General features: G+C 55.1%; 9 protein-coding genes across 9 annotated transcripts; 6 read left to right on the top strand and 3 right to left on the bottom strand.

Annotated features, from left to right (window-relative positions):
- Positions 1-136: 136 nt before the first annotated feature.
- On the top strand, positions 137-4,920 carry SCHCODRAFT_01171196 (uncharacterized protein; the record flags this gene model as incomplete). The annotated part of the gene is made up of 21 exons (XM_003032370.2): positions 137-193; positions 246-449; positions 504-560; positions 610-690; positions 749-844; positions 895-915; positions 962-1,108; positions 1,168-1,284; positions 1,340-1,465; positions 1,523-1,660; positions 1,713-1,841; positions 1,905-2,012; positions 2,065-2,148; positions 2,196-2,438; positions 2,495-2,605; positions 2,655-2,990; positions 3,044-3,235; positions 3,291-3,539; positions 3,585-4,005; positions 4,722-4,788; positions 4,839-4,920. 21 exons carry the CDS (start codon positions 137-139, stop codon positions 4,918-4,920), a joined length of 3,066 nt encoding a protein of 1,021 aa, XP_003032416.1.
- A 763-nt stretch (positions 4,921-5,683) lies between these two features.
- SCHCODRAFT_02700961 (uncharacterized protein) lies at positions 5,684-6,267 on the bottom strand (the record flags this gene model as incomplete). The annotated part of the gene is made up of 3 exons (XM_003031922.1): positions 5,684-5,747; positions 5,798-6,177; positions 6,229-6,267. The coding sequence occupies 3 exons, from the start codon at positions 6,265-6,267 to the stop codon at positions 5,684-5,686; spliced, it is 483 nt and encodes a 160-aa protein (XP_003031968.1).
- A 601-nt stretch (positions 6,268-6,868) lies between these two features.
- On the top strand, positions 6,869-7,393 carry SCHCODRAFT_02502989 (uncharacterized protein; the record flags this gene model as incomplete). The annotated part of the gene is made up of 1 exon (XM_003032369.2): positions 6,869-7,393. One exon carries the CDS (start codon positions 6,869-6,871, stop codon positions 7,391-7,393), a length of 525 nt encoding a protein of 174 aa, XP_003032415.1.
- Positions 7,394-8,430: 1,037 nt separating this feature from the next.
- Positions 8,431-8,752, top strand: SCHCODRAFT_01093881 (uncharacterized protein; the record flags this gene model as incomplete). The annotated part of the gene is made up of 3 exons (XM_003032368.2): positions 8,431-8,465; positions 8,521-8,646; positions 8,710-8,752. 3 exons carry the CDS (start codon positions 8,431-8,433, stop codon positions 8,750-8,752), a joined length of 204 nt encoding a protein of 67 aa, XP_003032414.1.
- Positions 8,753-9,519: 767 nt separating this feature from the next.
- SCHCODRAFT_02667471 (cysteine proteinase) lies at positions 9,520-11,549 on the bottom strand (the record flags this gene model as incomplete). The annotated part of the gene is made up of 6 exons (XM_003031921.2): positions 9,520-9,726; positions 9,780-9,866; positions 9,918-10,088; positions 10,140-10,409; positions 10,458-11,121; positions 11,467-11,549. 6 exons carry the CDS (start codon positions 11,547-11,549, stop codon positions 9,520-9,522), a joined length of 1,482 nt encoding a protein of 493 aa, XP_003031967.1.
- Positions 11,550-11,688: 139 nt separating this feature from the next.
- Positions 11,689-11,941, top strand: SCHCODRAFT_02700958 (uncharacterized protein; the record flags this gene model as incomplete). The annotated part of the gene is made up of 2 exons (XM_050346943.1): positions 11,689-11,834; positions 11,884-11,941. The coding sequence occupies 2 exons, from the start codon at positions 11,689-11,691 to the stop codon at positions 11,939-11,941; spliced, it is 204 nt and encodes a 67-aa protein (XP_050199857.1).
- Positions 11,942-12,687: 746 nt separating this feature from the next.
- On the top strand, positions 12,688-13,875 carry SCHCODRAFT_01094367 (uncharacterized protein; the record flags this gene model as incomplete). The annotated part of the gene is made up of 5 exons (XM_003031934.3): positions 12,688-12,984; positions 13,033-13,306; positions 13,372-13,383; positions 13,432-13,622; positions 13,714-13,875. 5 exons carry the CDS (start codon positions 12,688-12,690, stop codon positions 13,873-13,875), a joined length of 936 nt encoding a protein of 311 aa, XP_003031980.2.
- A 637-nt stretch (positions 13,876-14,512) lies between these two features.
- On the top strand, positions 14,513-15,837 carry SCHCODRAFT_01171214 (uncharacterized protein; the record flags this gene model as incomplete). The annotated part of the gene is made up of 8 exons (XM_003031935.3): positions 14,513-14,552; positions 14,607-14,649; positions 14,705-14,823; positions 14,881-14,915; positions 14,973-15,057; positions 15,119-15,301; positions 15,399-15,598; positions 15,655-15,837. The coding sequence occupies 8 exons, from the start codon at positions 14,513-14,515 to the stop codon at positions 15,835-15,837; spliced, it is 888 nt and encodes a 295-aa protein (XP_003031981.2).
- Positions 15,838-16,682: 845 nt separating this feature from the next.
- SCHCODRAFT_02731925 (translation initiation factor eIF4e) lies at positions 16,683-17,364 on the bottom strand (the record flags this gene model as incomplete). The annotated part of the gene is made up of 2 exons (XM_003032377.2): positions 16,683-17,051; positions 17,311-17,364. 2 exons carry the CDS (start codon positions 17,362-17,364, stop codon positions 16,683-16,685), a joined length of 423 nt encoding a protein of 140 aa, XP_003032423.2.
- Positions 17,365-19,282: the final 1,918 nt, after the last annotated feature.

Below are 19,282 nucleotides of genomic sequence, written 5' to 3'. Positions count from 1 at the left end.
ACGAGTATCACGGGGTCAGGCAGTGTCCTTCTTTCAGCCACCCTTTGTTCAGCCCAAGGCCACCAACCGATAGCCTTCTCTCTTATTGCTTGAACCATTCACTCCATTGGAAGTTCTCGACAACCCCAAGTATACAATGAGCGCCATGCCGATGCCAGGCATGTTTCCCGATGCAAAGGATGGCAGTTCAACGGTGAGCCGCGAATCGCCTGCCCTACTACACATCTCACGCCGGTTGTGGCTAGGATCCAGACGCTTCCTTCGGCCGTGCTGGGAACGATACACTGATCAACGAGCAGTGGCAGAATATGGTTCTGCTCACTGGTGACACAAAGCGTAGCGCGTCACGATGCAACAGCAACCTTGAACACCAGCTTTCTCAAGCACAAGCAGTCGTTCATGAACAGGAAGACACGCTACACGAGCTGCTTTCTAAGCTGCCTCTTGACGTGTGTGATCTACGCTGCAGGCTATCATGAAGGCTGACCAAAATACGCTATCAGAATCCTTCATTGACAGCTTTGAGAGAGGTTAGGGAGGATATCAGGTCGCGTTTGACGGTAAGCTCATGCTAGCACTGCTCTGAGTGGCTACGTACCTTGCCGATAGCATCTCGTGAAGCGCTTGTCCGAGCATGGAGACGCCAGCCTGTCGCATATGGAGACCCTAGCCTTGGCCGATCTCAATGCGGTACAGAACCTCCACTTTCGTCAAAGCTGGGGTGGTGCTCACAAGCTGTCCCAACCAGCTTCTCACAGAACGGCTGCGTCTCATGGATGAGATGCACTCGGCGTTGAAAAAAGCAAGTAAGCAGGCGCATGCCGAACGGAAGGCGCAGCTGGAGGTACGTCGTATCATCTGGTACATGGCCGCGGTCTTAAATCAACTTACTAGGTCGAGTTGAATGCGCTTGAGGTATGTTGTACGGTTGCGACTGACTCTTACTTATGCACGGTTCCAGATACTACTTAATGACCGAGTCAGCAATGAGAAAGCCAACGCTGACGCGTGGCTCGATCAGCGTCGGGCCCTTGGGGAAAGTCTGAATAAACTTCGTCGCGATGCTGAGTTGGCTGCATCACCTTCGCTGACGCCTGAGGCTGGCCCTGTAAGTGAAGGAAGGAGCGGCTGCCGTGCGAAGGCACTTGGCTGATATGCTTAACGCAGGCCGCATTGGCCAGCCTTCATTCTCAGGTGGAAGCCGCAACTAGGACAAACACATTTCTACGTCTCACCATCGAGTCATTGGAGGCCGCCGTGTCACGACATCAGGACATGCTACAGGTGCGTGGTTAGCGACATACTCACGCACAGACGCTGACGCATGCATCCGCTACAGGACTACAATAATGTGAATGCCAGGAAGGAGAGTGCTCTGAGGGTATTGAACGAGGCCTGTACTTCGCTTCGTCAAGAACGAAAGGGCATGGAGGAAGCAGCGCCCTCATCCATTGAAAGGCTGAAGGTCAGCCAGCACCCGATCCTGCGCTGTCGGATGCCACTAACACCATCGCTTCCCTAGAACGAGGTTGAAAGCGCGAGAGAACAGCTACATTTGGAGACATCCCATCATCGTGAGCTCGAGAGAAACCAAGAAGAGCGATTAGCGTCGCTGCGCCTGAAGATAGACGCACTGCGTGAGCAGGAGACGAATGCCGAGGTGGATCCGTGGCTTGTCGCCTAGCGAAGTAGTGAGGCTGACGCTTGAACAGATGGAACTTGTGCGCCTCAAGCAGGCAGATACAGCATATCGCCAGGTACAACAGCCACAGCGCCAAGGGGGGAATGGGGAGGTGGGCACTAGTAAAGCCAAAAGGGGGGATACGGGCGGAGGGCGAAGTGTGCGTATTACTCTGGATCGGTGGTATCGCCGAGGTATAGCATCACTAACAAACATTCATTAGCAAACCTTTGCCCGCAGCGTCACCGGCACGCCGTCGCCGCCAGAGCGACACCGCTCTAAGGGAAAGGAGCTTGCGCACGGTCACTCTCCGAAGGGAGGCTTCGAGCCGGTAAGCGTCTTCTTTCCTTTGAAGGCAAGCAATCTAATTTGAGTCCGCGTAGAATGCAGGGCCGCCTGCTACGTCCTCCGCACGTCGGGGGATGAGTTCCTCATACAACTCGGATGAAGACATGCTCATCGATGAGGTAAGCATACCGTTCGGCATGTCGAGATGGTACTGACGAAGAAGCAGGTTCCCTTACCGACGCCTCCAACACGCACGTCCGGGTCTCGGAGCCGCGAGGGAGCCGCGTCAAGTCGACCTACCGTTCAATCTCGCGGTAACGACAGTCGTGCTGGTCTCTCTCTGACCTCAGCGAGCAGGAGGTCAGAGGAGCGCCGGCCCATCTCTTTGACAAGCCCCCAGTCAATACGAGGGGCGAAGGTTGGAGACCAGCTGGCTCAGCTAGCATCATTCAGACTCGGTACTCCTATCGTGAGTTGCAATCTTACCTTTGCTCGCACAAAATGGCGATGGTAACCGCTCTGAAGGGATCTTCTTCACGAGGCGGCACCTCGGAACCCTCAAGCAAGCATTCGAGGTCGACAGGGAAGGTTCGCTCGTCAACGACTCCACGCGCCAGCCCGTACTCCCGCGCATCTGTATGTACGTCTTTGCTGGATGTCCAACAGCGGCTGATCTCATCTACAGCGCCCGACCAAGTATGACGCCGATGATAGCGATGGCAGCTCCGAGAGCGGAGACGAGGATGGTGACCTAGAGGACAACGGAATCAGGGGCGAGAGCAGGCGGGATGCCGGCGGGGACGAGAGCGACAGTGACAGCGACAGTGACAGCGACAGTGACAGCGACAGCGACAGCGAGGAAGGCTCGCCGCCGAAGAGAGTCAAGCGAGAGGAGGAGGATCTCGCAGAAACGGACGATGAATCTGACGAGAGGCCGTCGAAGATCGCCCAAAAGTATATGGCGCAGAAGCGCTTGCCTGGCAGCAAGTATTCGCCACAACAGATGAAGTCCAACTTCAATGTATAGTAAATTACTGTTTTGGTCGAGAAGTCATGTTAAATCTTCCTTGGCAGCGCCTTGTCTTGAACACCATCAAGAAGGGTCTTGGCGTCCAGCTCCTGTACCAGGTCGTGTCCGTGGAGCCTGTCAGCGAGGAGGACCTCCGAAAGTTTGAGGCGGGCGAATCAAAGCCAAAGGTCACCTCCTTCAAGCTCGATACACGCGGGGAGACAGCAAAGGAGCTATTGCGTCTGGCCTGGAACGCGGTGAGTGCCTTCTGCTTTCTGGCTGCAGAAACATGCTAGATGTGCGCATTTTTAGACGCTAGAGAAACTCGTGCGGAAGGTCATCTGGCGGAAGGTCAAACCGAAGTTGCGCACCGGGAAGTATGGGGCGGTCACCAAGGCTAAAGTCAAGAAAGGCGTGCACGAACGGTTCAGTCGTATGTTCAGGGCTATTGCACGCACAGTCGTCCTGGACGGGCAGACATGGGAAGAGTTTGTGGAAGGCTTTGCAAAGGCGCACCATGACTATAATGAACGCTCCCGGCATCTCATGATGCGGCATACGGTGGGTGAAGCTCTACGAGTTGTCGGCGGAGCTGACCTATCCTAGAAACTCGATTTGCGCATTCGATACGCAACGATCATGCGCCTGTCCTCTCAACAAGTTCAGTATAAACCGGGCGAGCAGTTCTGGTCCTACGTTATCGAGGTCATCAAGGAGCTCGGCTACGACGGCATGTCTGACGAGGAGAGCGACACAGAGGAGATGACCCGTCCAAACAACTTCAAGGTGAATGTTCGGTACAGGAAGGTGCTGAAGCTCAGGTGGCGACACCCGTCGATCGAAGCGCTCTTCGCGAAGGTGGACGAGACGCCAAAGTTGGCCAAGGCGTTCTTCCACACTTCCGCGTCGTCGCCCTCTAACCGGCTCAGGAGGGTGCGGGTTGACAAGGAGAGCGTTCGAGACCCACCAAAAAACATACCTAGGTCTCTTTACAACCCTGAGTACCTCGACTCTCTTGGGGCTCCGGGTGAGTACTTGCTGGATATTAGCGACAGGGCGTTCGAGCTGTACAACCTGGATGCCGTGGACGAAGTTCTTTGATAGATAAATCCGTACACAATATGAGTTTGACATGTACATTAGAGATAAATGGCCATCAGCTGTGTTGTTGCTGATTGTGTATGGAAATTGAGGAAACACCCATGCCTGCGACGCAAGCCACACGCACAACCGGCCCGAGGATCCATACATCCGGCCCGAGGGCCGACATCACTACATCACACGCCTCGCCTCGTGTTGCGCGCTTGACAAAAACGATCGCAAAGTCTGCGCTGCTCGATCTCTTCCTCGAATTTCTCACACTCTTCCTCTGATTTCTCAAACGTGATCCTGCATAGAGTCGTTCTACCAGCTGATGGGTCCACCATAGTATGCAGAACCATCGGCGCACCTACTAGACCATCGGAGGACTCATCCGGACGCGGCTCGCAGTATTCGGGAGGTCAAGAGGGAGAATGCCCGATGAACAGTCTGTGAGAAGCCCGCCTATCCTGGGGACCGGCTTCGATTGGGCGAGCCGCCTGCCCCATGGAAAGAGCTGATCCCCTCAAGTGCGTGCCATGCGCTACAAATCCACACATCAGGGAGCTGACGGCGTTCAAAGCATGCATCAAGGTGGCTTGACACACTACGCAGGTTCAGCGTCCATCCAATGCGTATACACGGTAGCTCACCAATGCTCAGGGGCTCGACATGCATTACGGGAACGCGGAGGCTACCGCAAACAAGAGGCGCAGCAGTCCACGAAAAGGTACGCCAATGGTTCGTCTCAGCACTCTAGTACCCCTCACTTCTTGCTAGTCAACCCCCACCCGAACCTATGTGCATGCCCCTCAACGGACGCTCCTGGTTGAACAAGGACCAGAACCGCACCACCTTCTGATCGTTGAGGCGCAGTGGCCCCGGAGATGAAACCTCTGCGGTACGTCCGTCTCGCTGAACTCCTCGTCTGGGAGGGGGTGAAGGATAACGGGAGCATGTGTCAGAAGGGGAAGGGGAATAAGGAGAACGAATAGGAGGCAGACGAGCAGCGCGGATGACATACCGATGTACCGGCCCTACCGCGCACGGCTCCCATGTCCATCCCCTCCCCTCACCCACAATATTTCCCGCTCCCTCAACGCTGATCGTATGCGACAGCACGGACTACGAAAGCGCCGCAAAAGCCAAGGTCACTAGCGCCGCGCATTCATGTCGGCTGCAAGGACAATGGCGCGTGGCAAAGTTCCTCTGTTGCTGCCACCAACACCGCACCACATGGTCAGACCTCCTGGCGTATCTCAAGGCCCGCTGACGTATGACCTCTGGTAGCGTTGTATCTTGGAGATGCCAAGGTCCGCCTCGAGCGACACTTGATTTTGTTCCCGTGAGTCTTGTTGGTCTATGCGCCTCTCTCAACTAGCTCATCTTTCGACAGGCCTTCGTCCAACTCCTTGGCAAGCGTTAGTGGTACCCACGTTTCCGTAGGCCACGTCCCTCCACTCCTCAGGGAACTCGGACGTTGTACACACCTTTTCTTCTAGGCGCCCATCACCTGCCGATACAGTCAAGTATGTGTCTCATTAACCGCTAACTGTGCTTATTAGACCATCACTTTTGCAGACTGGCGTTACAGGTTATAGTGAATTGTGTGCGGGGTGGTAGGGTCAAAGAGATATTCTCGCCGGGAACATCCTCCTGCGTCGCATAGGTGCTAGTTCCTTCGCCAATCTAAGAGGATAGGTGAGTACATGGGTCAAGTCCAACGCTGGGTCACATACTCTTTCACAGCACGGTTGGCAGCGCGCCTCTGGAGTGCAGTTGTCAGGTTCACGCAGCCGTTCCGTCCGATCACTGCAACCAGAACGTCGCCGTCGAAGGTCTCCGTTGCTCCTCGCAGCGCCAGTATGGCCTGATTGTCTCCAAGGGTCACATGGCGCTTGAAGAAAATGTGAAAGGTGTAGGGACGATGAGCATATTTCACGTCGACAATGATGTCGTGAACATATGACTGAGCGGTTGCCTGGCGCAGCTCAGGTTCTGCAGAGATGTATCGGCCGTCTTCCGGATGCCTAGGGTCTTCCTGATAATTGACGCTGATCGCCCTAGCGGTCTGTTCATCGTAGGGATACAGAACACCACGTATGCTCTTCGTGCGTTTCTGGTGCAATGTAAGAATTTAATGATCAATTGAACTGCTTGCGTTGCGCACCCTCAACGTGGCGCGAATTTGGGCCTGGTACTTGCCCATTCTTCAGCGGTGGTCAATCGGGCAGGGAGCGATTGGTGGTCAGAACACAGGTTGTCAAAGATGCGAGGCAGTCTGCAGCCATCCTTTGTTCCCCCGCACAAAGGGCTCCTCGCGACCGTCATGCGACTGATATCGGCACACCTGACGATAAGAGAGGCTAGCTTCATGGCTGCTTTTTAATCAAGCCTACAATGACGAGGGTCTGCCAATGGTGTATTACATGGTTAGCGATGCAACAAAGCACAGGTAGTCGATCAATCGTTCCCTGCGGCACCGGACGCCTGTGACAACAGTCACACCGTGACAGGACGCCTGAAGTTGCGATCTCGGTCAGTTGACTTTGCCCCTTCAAAATCTTTGTAAATCATCCGCCAAACAATTTGCAGCCATATAGTGTTCCAGTGTTCTCCCCAGCTTTCAGAAATCCTATGTCGCCGTTTTACCAGGTCTCGGATAGAGTTTAGTACCCCTTCGGGAATCAGATGAGGGTCCGCCGATCTCCCTGCGCTTGATCAGGTCTTCCTCCAACCACCACTTCCTGCCGTTTCCCACACTCGAACTCCTCTCATATCCTCCCATCCCCCTGCTCTCGCCTCACAACATGACTCAGTACATGATCGCGACTATACGCTGGGTTGACTGCCTGCGCGAGGAAGCGCTGGTCAAATGTGCGTCACAAGATGTCATCGCAGCGCTTGAGGAAGTTGAGGCAGCGCGCAGAGATGAACTTCACACTGCGAACGAGCGATGTGAACGCTCCAGAAGTCGACGCGACAGAAAGATCCAGGTCCGTGGTTCAAACTGCGTAGTACGTCTGCACTCTGAACCAGTTATAGAATACAAGCCTATCGAAGACCACACCCTCGAAGCTCTCACCGCCGAACAAGACGATGTCCAGGCCGAAGTCAGCCCGACTCTATTGACACGCGCACCGAGATCAAGCGCCCCATCTCAAGAGCGAGATCACCTGGAAGGAGGCAGAGCAGCACACGGCGCAGCTCAATCAGAGCTGAACGACCTCAGCGATAAGTGGAAAGAGTACGGGAGAGACGATGGCAAGCTCAACACCAATCTGACCCCTGCAAGCGAGGAACTGAGAAGGCGGAGCGCACCCCTGCCGACATGAGGGGCAAGGTATGTCGATTCACATTGTCTTGTGCCGTGTACGTACGTTAATTTCGACTCAGGATGCTGACAAGACGCCTCCAGAGCCCTCATCATGATTCGCGACAGGATTGGCTGTGTTACCCTTCATGCCCCTCAAACACCTTCACCCGCCGTCCCGCCATTGCCCCAACACCCTTGACGCTGTCCCGCTCGAATTGGACAAGACGCTCGTCAAATTTTTCAACAAGTCTTCGGCAAAACCTGTGCCTGCCACACGCTCGAAGAGGCCACCGCGTACGTCAATTCGCGCGTCACCACCATCATCACTACTAACGGCGACGAGGTCAATTGCGCGCTCACCGGTAGCCACCACGACCCCCGACGCTCTTAGCTCGAGGCGGTGCGGGCGGTGGCATCATGACAGGGGGTTTGAGCAGGGAGGGGTGCTGGACGGAGACGGGGAGGGAGGATGAGTCGGAGGGTGGATAAAGGATGGTAAACACTGGGAAAGGGCAAGAAAAGGTACGCGAAAGGGATACGCGGCCGCGCGCAAGCAAATGGGAAGTATGTTGTTAAGCACAGTTTACTCTTCTTGGCTCGTTACCTCGATCCTGGCCCATGAAGAAGTGTTCTTGTATCAATAAGGATGCTCCCGCATCAAGAAGGGGGAGTGCACTGCAAAAGTCGGTGACATAACTGCCGGGGTGGGCACCTATATGGGACACCAAGCGTGCTTCTCCTTTCCGTCCGACCTCCTTGAGACTTTTGGCACAGTAAATCTAGTATTGATCTACATTGCTGAGGGCGCGCCCTTCATGAATTCTTGGCGGGACACGACGTCGAAGAGAACGCCACAGCGGGAAAGGCGGGCCGGAAAGCCGGTCCCGGACGCGCACGTTCTTCGTCCTCAACCACCACTTCGTCGTCCGCCTCCTTTGACCCCCTCCATTTCAGGAGCCCCTCTCACACTTCCGCTCCTTCTCGACGCCTGGAAAGCCGCCGCTTGCGCTCGCCCGTGATGGCGTCACACAAACCAACGAACAAAATGCGATCACAATGGATATCGAGCCGGACGAGGAGCTGGGCAGCGGGTGCGTAGTTACGCATCACATGGATCTCCTTCTTAACTAACCACTATTACTATAGAACACGATGGGGAACGTACGGAGCAGTGCCAGCTGCGAAATGCGCGGCAACTGTCGCCCCGCTGCTATCCTACATCTGTCTTCTGAGCGCGCAACGGTCTCGCCTAACGCGCTTCGCGCAACTTCAGTGAGTTCTTGCTAGCTCTAGGGCTGATGTGCCTGAACTCCCGCGCTCGCTGATTGCTTCCAGCCCGGTGCTCACCCCTCCCCTTCCGCACGCTTGTAGAGAATAGCTTTCTCGGCTATCTCCTGCATCGCGCGAGATGTGCGTTGTGGGACCAGGTGGACAGCGTAATCACTGTGCACGTAGCCTGGCCTTAGCTAGTGCCAGCTAGCGGTGCATCCACCCTCCCCCACCGTGTCCTCGCCTGAACAACTCGCAGAACAGCTGAGGGCTCAGGGGGTGCACCAGTGCAGGTCGCGGCCGAGTTCTTGTTCCGCACGGGCCTGTAGCAACCTTTTACCTTTGCATGATGCCCTCGCCCTCTCCTCCCTACGCGTGTTTTGAGGGCTCGGAAGCGTCTAGCAACGCCCCGGCTCCGATCCAGACGCCTTCCTTCCCCTCACCTTGCTATGTGACTACCATGGACTCGTCTCCCTAGACGCAAACGGGTGCACGGAGCTTGAGGGGTTCTTACATTCCTTTTCCACACCGTTGTTCTGTCCTCCTGCGCAGCGCGCAGGAGGTGGGAGCGTTACAAGCACGAGCGAACATTTTCGCTCGCGCCTTTTTGCACCTCGATGTTGACTTCAGCCCCCCCTTCACGTACAGTCTATAACTATAATATACGGCTTTCGACGCTTGCTCCGCGGCGTGGTGGCGGCAGCTGCTGCTGCTGCACGCGTCCTTGACGCATTCAAGGGTGCGCGTGTGACGCGACCATGCAGTCTTCTGCAGGCAGACCTTCGATGAACTGGCGCAAGCTTGGCAACGTCCCCGGGGGCTTCCCTGTCTCTCTTCTCTCTGCTCGTCCAAAGCAACTGAATAAGTACAGTTGGATCATGTTACTTTCACATGGCTACTTTTTTCCAATATTTCCTCCAAAATGGCCAGACGCGGCCCGTTAGCGTCGCCCTGAAGCTCAGCACGAGGAAAATGGAGTTGCAACGGCACCGTCTCCGAATTGAGGTTACTTGACAGCGTCAAATGTCGCATGAAAAGGAGGGTAAAAACTCCACAATCAAAAGCATTAGGCTGCTGCGGCACCTGAGGTTGGTCGATCTCAGGCTGTTCAAATGAGAAAGAGAGACCAGGCTCACGTCTGTGCCGTATCTTATATCCCACTCCTCGTCAGGAACCTTCCACTTCTTCGATACACATAGATGGGTGACAAAGTCTATGATAGGCTGTTTGTCCATGAGAAATGTAATCAGGATATAGAATATTTTGATACATACCTGTTTAAGCTTCGCTAGGTCTCCTTTGCGAAGGGCGTTATGGTCGGTGAGGCTATCGTATAGGACGATTGAGCACTCTGCAGTGGATATGAGAAGGATCATAAAGTGCTGCTTTAATCCGAATGGAATGAGCATTCGTAACCATAGGTGGTCGCGCGTCTCCGAAGCATCCTGAATAGGGAGGCCTTAGCGCCAATCTGCAGAGGAAGGATTATCTCGGACCTTGAGTCGGCCGTGTCGGATTGCTTTCGCCGGATCGCGCAATGTGTACGTCTTGCCGATGTCCAGGTGAAGAGACGCGAATGTGGTAGGAAGGATGAGTGTGTCGTTGGTGTCGTGCTCTTCATTCCAGATGGAGCCCATGAAGTTGATGATTTCATCGCTAATCCATTTCCGAGGGGCTAGGCGTGCGAGTTGTTCGCTATCCAGAAGGAATGACATGGGTGGTGGAGACTGGAGTTTATATCCTTGGCGAAGTACTGACTCGACCGCCTAGCAGAGAGTTCAGTATGACGAAGCCATTAGATCTGAGAGACATACACCGCACAGCCATGACTTGATATGCTCTGGCCTCCCGGTTCCCAAGAAGAGGCGGCGCGTTAGATCCAGATTGCTGGCAAGCATGTGAAGACATGCGACGCGCTCTCTACAGCGAGCTGTATACATGAGAAGCGGTTGCAGGTGCTGTATGGGACATAGCGCCCACGCGTTCTCCAGTGAGGACAAGATAGGACCAGCAGCTTCTGCGGAAGATTTTACAGTGCGTTCGTGAGTTCGCACCGCTTCATATTCGATGAAGAGGCCGACAGACAGCTGCAGATGTTCCTTGATCAAGCAGGCCTCTGCGTAGGCTTTGCTGTCCCAGTCGGCGTTGCAAAAGAGCCCCGAAATCGATGGGTACGATATCTCCCAAATTTTGATCGCAGTGCCCACCACCCTGAGGGATTGAACGTAGGACGAGGGTAGATCGAGGTCGGGTCCGTGATCAAGTCCTGGCAGAAAGTCTGACTGCCACTGCTCGATGCGCGCACTTTGAGTGGCCACAGATGCAAGCTGGGTAGAGGAAACGGGAGAAGTTGGCGTAGGCGACGTAGAGCGGTTCGGGGAAACGCTAAGAGGAATCGCGGCCTTACTCCGAGGTGTGTAGCCAGATGTGCGGGGCTTATAGGTTAATCCTCTGGCCTCAGCGTCCTGCTGACGCTTTCTACGACGTATTGTCAGAACTCTAGACACCCATGATACCATGATCCTTACAATCTCTGTCTTTCAGCCCGCAGACGATTTTGCGCGTGATATTCATCTGGATCCTCTGCTAGAAGACGTGCACGTCGAGCCCGGCACTTTTCAGCACTTTTTGTTCGATCACCCATCCTACAGCCACCAGCGTCAACTCAAGAGATATATGAAAGCAAACAGATCGTATACATACCTTTTTGTTGATCACCGGCTCGGGGATCATTGAAACCAGGTCAAAACCAGGTTGTGGGCGCACACTGCTTGTGCGCGTTTGGTTCCCGTGACCGAACGTCACACATAACGCAGGTCACACCTCTTGCTTCCTGCTGTGATCGTCTGCGTCTCCGATCTCAGCGCTCGAGGCCCCGCGGCTTTGCCTCTGAGAGTCTCCATCATCTTGCAGGCAGTATGAGAGTAGGGGGGCTCTCAAGCTCTTCTGGCATGGTGTGTCCCGAAAATGCGCGGCTTTTCGATCCGCCATGCTAACGACACCACATAGGTGCTGATCGGTTGACGTGAGGGGATGCGCTGTCGTATGTCTCCGACCTACCTACCCCAATATCTGTCAACTGACGCAGCTGCTTACAACGGTCACAAGAAGGATACGAGAGGAGGCGTGAGCTATACGTGCGAAGGAGTCGGCGATCATGTCGTGGGTGGGATGGACATTCAGGAATCCAGGTGCGTTACCCCATATTCTCTCCGCTCGCAAGCTGAGATCCTTTGCCAGGCACGACAAGCCTGGCATCCTCGGCAAGAAGCAGAATCCAGCGGATGATCATATATGAGCGTCTCGGCCGGATGCCTCGTGCTGCACCTGGCGATACGGATCCTTTGCTACCGCATAGACAAGAATATCCTGCATATAAATCACCACTCTCATTGCGTGTCGCTCCGACCAGATCGACGCTGTCAGACACCTGGCTTGCGACAAGGAATCACAAGCAACGCGAGCCACCGCAATATACACCCACTAGCCCCTTCTGAGAAAACCTCGAGCGCATTATTGGCATCATCGTCCTCCTCGCTGGCCATCGGTGATCTCCTCCCGAATCTCCCTGACCTCCACGTCTACAAGTAAGGCTTCAAGCGCTTTTTCAGCGTGTACAAGAGGTCCTTTCTGGGGCGTGATACTACACTAGCCAGGGCAGGACAACGGTCGCGGCGCTGCTTCCAGTTGTCGCCAGTGGCGTGAAGGAGTGGGAGCGCAACATGTACAAGAAGTGCGTGGGAACCTGAAGCACAATGACGAGCAGACGACGCTTGCGAAGAAGATGGAGCTCGGCCGCAAGCCCTCAAAGCCCGCTCGCGCGCGCGCGCTCTCACAGCGCCAGATCTTTGAAGAGGTGCAGATGTTGGTCTTCGAGGAGCACATGAAGGTCGACTTCTGAGCGAGTGAGCACAAAGTACATCGCGTGGGCCGCATCTGTGTCTGACGAGGGGATGGGCGAGCAGGTCGAGGGCGGAGTCAACTTGGTTGTGCGGCGCTTCCCAGGCGTGCTGGAGAAGCCTTTCCCCGAGCCAACGGTGGAGAATGCTGCGAAGGGGAGAGAAGGAGGCGGTGAGTGGTGATGCGCGGTCGACAGACCTCGACGAGGACACCATCAACGCTGAGGTGATCGACTTGCTCAGTATCACCATGGACAGCTTTCGCTTCACCCTCGGTACCTCCAACCCATCCGTGCCCTGCAAGACCGTTGTTGAGGGCCCGACCGTCACCTGGGACAGCCTTGGTGGTCCCGACAAGGTCAAGCTTGAGCCGCAGGAGACTGTCCAACGCCCCGTCGAGCACCCCAGCAGCAGATTGTTTGCGAGCACAGATTTCTTCGAGGTGCGTGCCTGGGCCTGCACAATACTTTGGTGCTGACGTGCTGCGCAGAACGACGTCTGGATTCGAGATCATGGGATTGGAAAGGCCGCCAAAGACGTCTTTGCGCTCGCTATCGTGTTCAAGTTCGCTGTGGTCGCACTTCGCGACATCACCCATGCCGACACGCGCCTCTACGTCTCAACCGATGTGCAGAACTGGGCTCATGCAGAGCTCCCCCAATCCTCATCCACGCTCCTCAAGAAGAACGCGTATACCATCGTCGAAAGCACCCCCCATTCTCTGGCAGTCAACGTAGTCCGCGGTGACACCGACGGCGTGGCCGGTACGCTCTTTGTGAGCAACTTGGACAGAGACGTACTTCGTGGAGAGCCTCGCGGACACAAACAGGAACTCAATGGGGTCCGTGGCATTTGCCCTATGTTTAATCCTTACTGACGCGGCGCGCAGCTATGTCGATCATGAGCATATCTACGGCGTATACGGTGTTGGCTTCGCCAATGTTGCTGCGAACGCAGATCAAGCTGGAACTCAGGCGTCACCAAGTGCTTGCGCGCTATGATCACCTTCGACAACGGCAGATGGAGGTCCCCTATCTGCGCACTCCAGGGAAGCAACTGCGATACGAGGGACATCGAGAAGTAAGCAGACTCATTCCCTTCACGCGCACTTTCTACCTCTGCATATCTATCCATGCCTCTTCTTTCATTCAAGCTGACTTCTCCTTCCCAGCTGCCCACTGTATATTCACTCAGTCACCACCGTTCACAACTCGGACGCGTCGTCTCCAGTCCCGCCCCCGGCTACGTTACGGCCGTCGGCTCCGTAGGCCCGGCCCTCGCCCCCTACGAGGACTCCGACACCCACCTCTCCTCTGACACTGGCCTCACCTAGACCCGCATCGGACGAGGGCGCGCACAAGTACGAGTTTGAGGACGCGGGGTCGCTGCAGGTGCTGATCGACAACGAGGAGGCGACGGGCGAGGTGAAGTGGTCGGGGGATGGGGGGCGGACGTAGGAGATGTGCGATTTCGGGCAGCGGTTGAGGGCGCGACTCGCGAGCGCTGGTGACGGTGTTGGATAGTACGAGTCGGAAGTTTTTGGTGTTGGGTGAGCGCATTCTTCAGCAACTGCCCATGGCAAGAAATGTGTACAAGCCAGTTAGCTAACGCTGTCAATGGGCCAGGTCGCGCGCAGGGATCAGAGCGACAAGAAGTCGGACCTACGTGGTACAATGGCTCGACTTCGCGGGTATGCGGGACTGATTCGCCCATCTATGTTTTATTTGACACTTTACTTCAGACACGCGCAATCGCAAGTGCGGCGATAACGACTTTGAGAAGTGGCATGCGCGCTCCGGATAGGCTGAGTGCCTGCTATGACACAAGGTGCTTGTCTATCAGTCCTGCCCGTTTGGACCGTCTACATTCACAGCGTAAACTCACACATCGCTCATCACAGCAATGGTACCGTCGCAGAAAGCCCAATGCCGATCGCTACGTCGGCAAGAAGTTCAGCGAGCCTGTAGAGCATGACGAGCCCTGCGAGCGCGGTGAAAGCGACTAAGAATGGTGAGTTTCGTGAGGCTTACAGTTCCTTTAGTGACTTCAACTTCATTTGCCAAGGCGCCAGTTGCGTACCTGTAGTACCAGAGCCCGTACCAGCAGGGTGAGCTTACGGTCTTATATGCACCCCTTGTCGCCCGTCTGATGCTCTTTAGTAGAACTTGCACAACAGGGCAACCAGACGAGACATACCGAGGCTCGAGCGGATATTGCAAGATCCCTGGCGACATCTGCGAGGGTGGAATAGCGAAGGACGCACCAGTAGAGAAACAGTGCAGTTAGGCGGAGCCGGCGGAAGGCGATGTGGTACATCAGACCTTCGAGTTTCCGGCAGTGGTGGCGCAGCATGCAGACTTTAAGGATTCACCAGTAAGCTGCCTGGATCGTCTGACTTGGGACCGAATGCTCACGGTTGCACTATAATAGACCATCCTTGTACGCGTAGCGGCCCGTACGATCTGGCAAAGCGCAAACGAGGGGTATACTGGACTCAGCGTTTTCCTGAGGAGCGGTGAGCTAGCACTCCACGCCACTGTCATATGGCAGGTCGCTCATTTGCCTTGCGTCGCCAGGTTTCTCGGCTTTTACCATCACAAGTACCCCGGCGACCGCGCGTACCTCGTCAACTGAGCACACGCTTCTACTACACCACGGACGCCGGACGGAACTGGTACCCGCAGGAGGCATCCAACCCGCCGAACACGTTCCGCACGCCGGTTCTGCGCTTCAATCCGACGTCGGACTACTTGATCTGGGTGAGCAACAAGGACTGCGAGGGTCATGGCGGGAAGTGCATGGCAGTTGCGTATGAGTGGGATACAACAGCTCGAGACTAACGAACTGCGAATGTAGCGTATTCTCGAGACAACGGCCGTAGATGGACGACGATCGACGAGTGCGTGCAGCACTGTGCATGGGCCCGAGATGCGCGCCTTGCTGCGGATCCCAACAAGATCTGGTGCGAGAGCTTCCGAGACAAGAAGGGTAGCCAACGGATGTTCGGTGGGGAGAACCCGCTTGAGCTGGTTGTTGGCAGCAACTACTACATGAAGGTGGGCTCCAAAGGACATTCAATGCGCAGGTCATGCTGACGTTTGTGCTCGCCCAGATGTGCCGCATGTTTGAGCATGTCGCCAGCTTTGTCAAGTTCAGCGAATACCTTGTCGTTGCTGCCATGGGTCCCAAGTCGCGCTCGCTGCAGTTGCAAGTCTCGCTTGCCGGCGCAAACTTCGCCAAGGGTCGCTTTCCGCCCAGCCTGCACTCCGAGATGCTTGTAAGTAGTCGTTCGTGACAGGGACGTTTACGATGCTGAATGCGTACAGGCCTACACTGTCTTTTGAATCCTCGGACAACTTGGTGTTCCTTCACATGACAGTGTCGGAGCCATCCAGCCTGAACTGGGACATCGTCCTGAAGAGTAACTCGACCGGGATGTACTCCGGTGTCAGCGCCGAGCACGTCAACCGTGATAAGAGGGGATCCGTTGACTTCGAGAAGGTAATTATCGTTGGATTATCGTTGGATTATAAGCTATACTCAGGCTGACATGTTACTCGTAGATGATTGGCCTGGATGTCATTGCGCTCATCAACATCGTCGGCAACGCTGACGAGGCGATTTGGACAGGTCGCAAAGCGCTGCAGTCGCGGATAGCGCACAACGACGGAGGGACGTGGAAGCCTCTCAACACTCCGCCGGTCGACTTCTTTGGCAACGAGTACGAGGTAATCCACGGCAAACATAGCGTGCAGAGCATGCAGCCCGCTTCCTCAATATGCCAACCTACGCCCAGCCATCCTCGCGCAGCGGCCACAACCTATCCGCGCTTGGGTACGCGTCAGCCGGGCCCGCCTATGCCCACGCCGAACCCACCGAACACGCTCACATTGGGGTCCGAAACAGCGGACTGCGGCCCACCGACTGGCAAAGCTGTGTCCTGCCGCGGAGGGTGGTGGAAGGGCGCACCGCTGTCCAGAGGCCCATGGAACGAGTTGCGGAAGCCAGACTGCGGCATCGCCTGGATCGACAGGAACTTGTTTGGCTGTGGCCTAGCCTCCGTGCTGAACTGGAACTGCAGCCCGAGGCCGTCCGCCTCGGAGATGTCGAGCAGCTTGACGAGCTTCTTTCCGATGCCGTTCAGGCGCTGCACATCGTCCTTCCCACGCGTCCACACCTGGATGCGGTCCACGTTCGCAGACTGAGAACCGCGCCGCAGATCTCGTCGTGCCCCTCCTCGAGCTCCTCGCCGACGAGCGCCATGACGAGCCAGTTCCAGCAGCGGTCGAGCAGCTGCGGGTTGTTCTTCATTGTGAGCACCCACTTGCCGCCGTTCGCGATCGCGGGGTCCTCCCACATCGGCTTAATGCAGGACTTGAAGAGGTGGTAGTTCGAGTTGCGCTCGAGGTGCGAGGGCGGCTTGAGCCAGTTGAAGTAGCGGCAGAACTCCTCGACGGTCGCGAAGCTGCCGACGACGGTGAGCCCGGCCTCGTAGTCCGTCAACTCGGCCTGGTGGAAGGAGGTACTGAGACGATCATGATCCGCGTGGCATGAAGTGCGAGGCGGCGCCTCTGATCAGGAGCGCGAAGGTATCTTTTGGTGAGCATGCATACGACGCGGAAGCGCAGGTCTCATTTGCAACAAAGGGCTATATCATCTACCGCGAGCACGACGGGGCGGGGTACTCATGGGTCGCAACCAGGGGTCGCACACGGGTCGCACATGGGTCGCACACGGGTCGCACACAGTGCGCACACGGGTCGCACACAGTTCGCACACAGTTCGCACACAGTTCGCACATAGGTCGCACACAGTGTGACATGCTAGCGACGATGAAGCTCCTCAGTTCGCCCGAAAACAAGGTATTGCCGAGCCATCGTCCGAACTTCGTCGTCGCTGCACCCCGATTGTCTGAGGGTGGGTCGGGCTCGGGCGATGCGTCTCCGTGAGTTGCATCTCAACTGTGGCACGTAGAGATTGTTTGAGGTCAGTGCATCTTCTTCGTATGCTCGGGAGTTGCATCGCATGTCTGAGTGATCTCCCGAAAGTCCGGGTTCATCGCTCGAATATTCGCCCGATTGAGGCACTTTTTTCTCTGCAAAAAGACCACTTTTCTGTCTGTAAAAAGAGTGCTTTCTTCTGTGGAAAAAAGCTGTTTTTCTTGGCGTGAAAAGGGAATCTTTATGTGCGTAAAAAGGGCGCTTTCTGCTTCAGAAAAAACCCGCTTTTTTCGTCTTTTTCTTATGACGAAAAAGAGCACTTTTTTCGCAGGGAAAACGTGCTCTTTTTGCGCGGAAAAAAAGAGTATCTTCACGTGCTTTTTTGCACGTGAAAAGAACGTGCTTTTCCACGTGAAAAGGAACGGAAAAATCCCGTTTTATTTCGCTCAAAAAAGAAGTTTTTTTCCGTCGTAAAAGGCGCGTAAAAAGGAACTGTTTTTACTTACTTTTCTCTGCATAAAAAACAGTTCTTTTTCTGTGCAGAAAGCAGCGCAAAAAGCACATCTTTTTCGCTGCTTTTTTCTGCTTGAAAAGGTGTTTTGTTTGTGCACAAAAATACTTCCATTTTGATCTCTTTTTTCTGTCCTAAAATCCGTGCTTTTTCCTCGCACAAAAAGCCTGTTTTTCTTCACTTTTTTCCCCTCTTTTTTCCCCTCTTTTTTCTTCGCTTTTTTCAGCAGAAAAAATCTGGTCTGCCCGACGTGTCTGTTCCCACGTTTCCGGCCGGATCAGCCGACGGAAGCACTTGACCGCAACCATCACCTTAGTCTCCCACGTAGGCTGGAATGCAGCACATACCGCCAGCATCCTGCTCCCAAAAGCGGGTTTAGAGGTCGAGAATGCGTTGTAGTTCTTTCTGCTTGTCCATACCTCCGGGGAATCTGATCTGCGAGGCGATCGAAAAGCCTCCGCATGTTTAGCAGCGTGCTCGTCTTCACGCCGACGTCCGGCAGTTGAGCGCTGTGCGCTTGAGTCCATCCTCGAAAGGTACGCTTTCACTCTGTGATTCTGACTCAATGATCGTCCTATGTAACTCTGTACGCCTGGAGTGCGCGATACGCGCTCTGACTCTAAAGTCTGCGCCGAGTTCCACGCGATCTTCAAGCTTGAGGGCCCAGAGGGGCGGGAACCTAGTCGAGCTCACACGCGAGGCTCACGATATCCGTTTAAGTTGAGCTCTTGCTTCTACTGCTGGTGTCTCATGAAATCTCCCATAGCTCTAGGCCGCTCATGCTAGCTGATTTTGCAGGAATTCGGTTGCAGCGCGGACGATGGTCTCGTTGTAAGCTAAGTATGTGAGTCGCTTATCGTTCTTGAGCTCGACTGATCTCGCACAGTGCAGACTGTCTAGCTCAAACACCTTGTCTTGCGTAGGGGCCTCCTGCGCCTCTCTTCGTACGGGATTAAGAATCTGAGGCAGGTCGGATTAGGAAGATATCGTGTTTTGAAGTTCCTGCAACCCGATGAAGGTCAGATATTCCGCTGTGTCTGCTATGGTCGAGACGCCTCCTGGGTTCGTCGAAAGGTCGCGCGCGCAATGTCTGAAGCTAGTACTTAATGTTTCTCTACAGCACACGCCTCACTTGTCACGTCAGGGCCTTCAGATCAATAATTTGAACGGCTCAGTGAACAAAAAATACAGCTTGGCAGGATTTCGGAAGCTCAAGAGCCGACTTAAGCACCATCGGACTCGAACGTCCGCGTCTCTCATCATATCGCAACAGCAAGTACTGTTCGGCG

The sequence above is a fragment of the Schizophyllum commune genome (genome assembly GCF_000143185.2).
Source record: "Schizophyllum commune H4-8 unplaced genomic scaffold SCHCOscaffold_6, whole genome shotgun sequence".
Lineage (NCBI taxonomy): Eukaryota > Fungi > Basidiomycota > Agaricomycetes > Agaricales > Schizophyllaceae > Schizophyllum > Schizophyllum commune.
The sequence above is the reverse complement of the archived record's forward strand: the minus strand, read 5'-3'. Positions and strand labels throughout refer to the sequence as shown.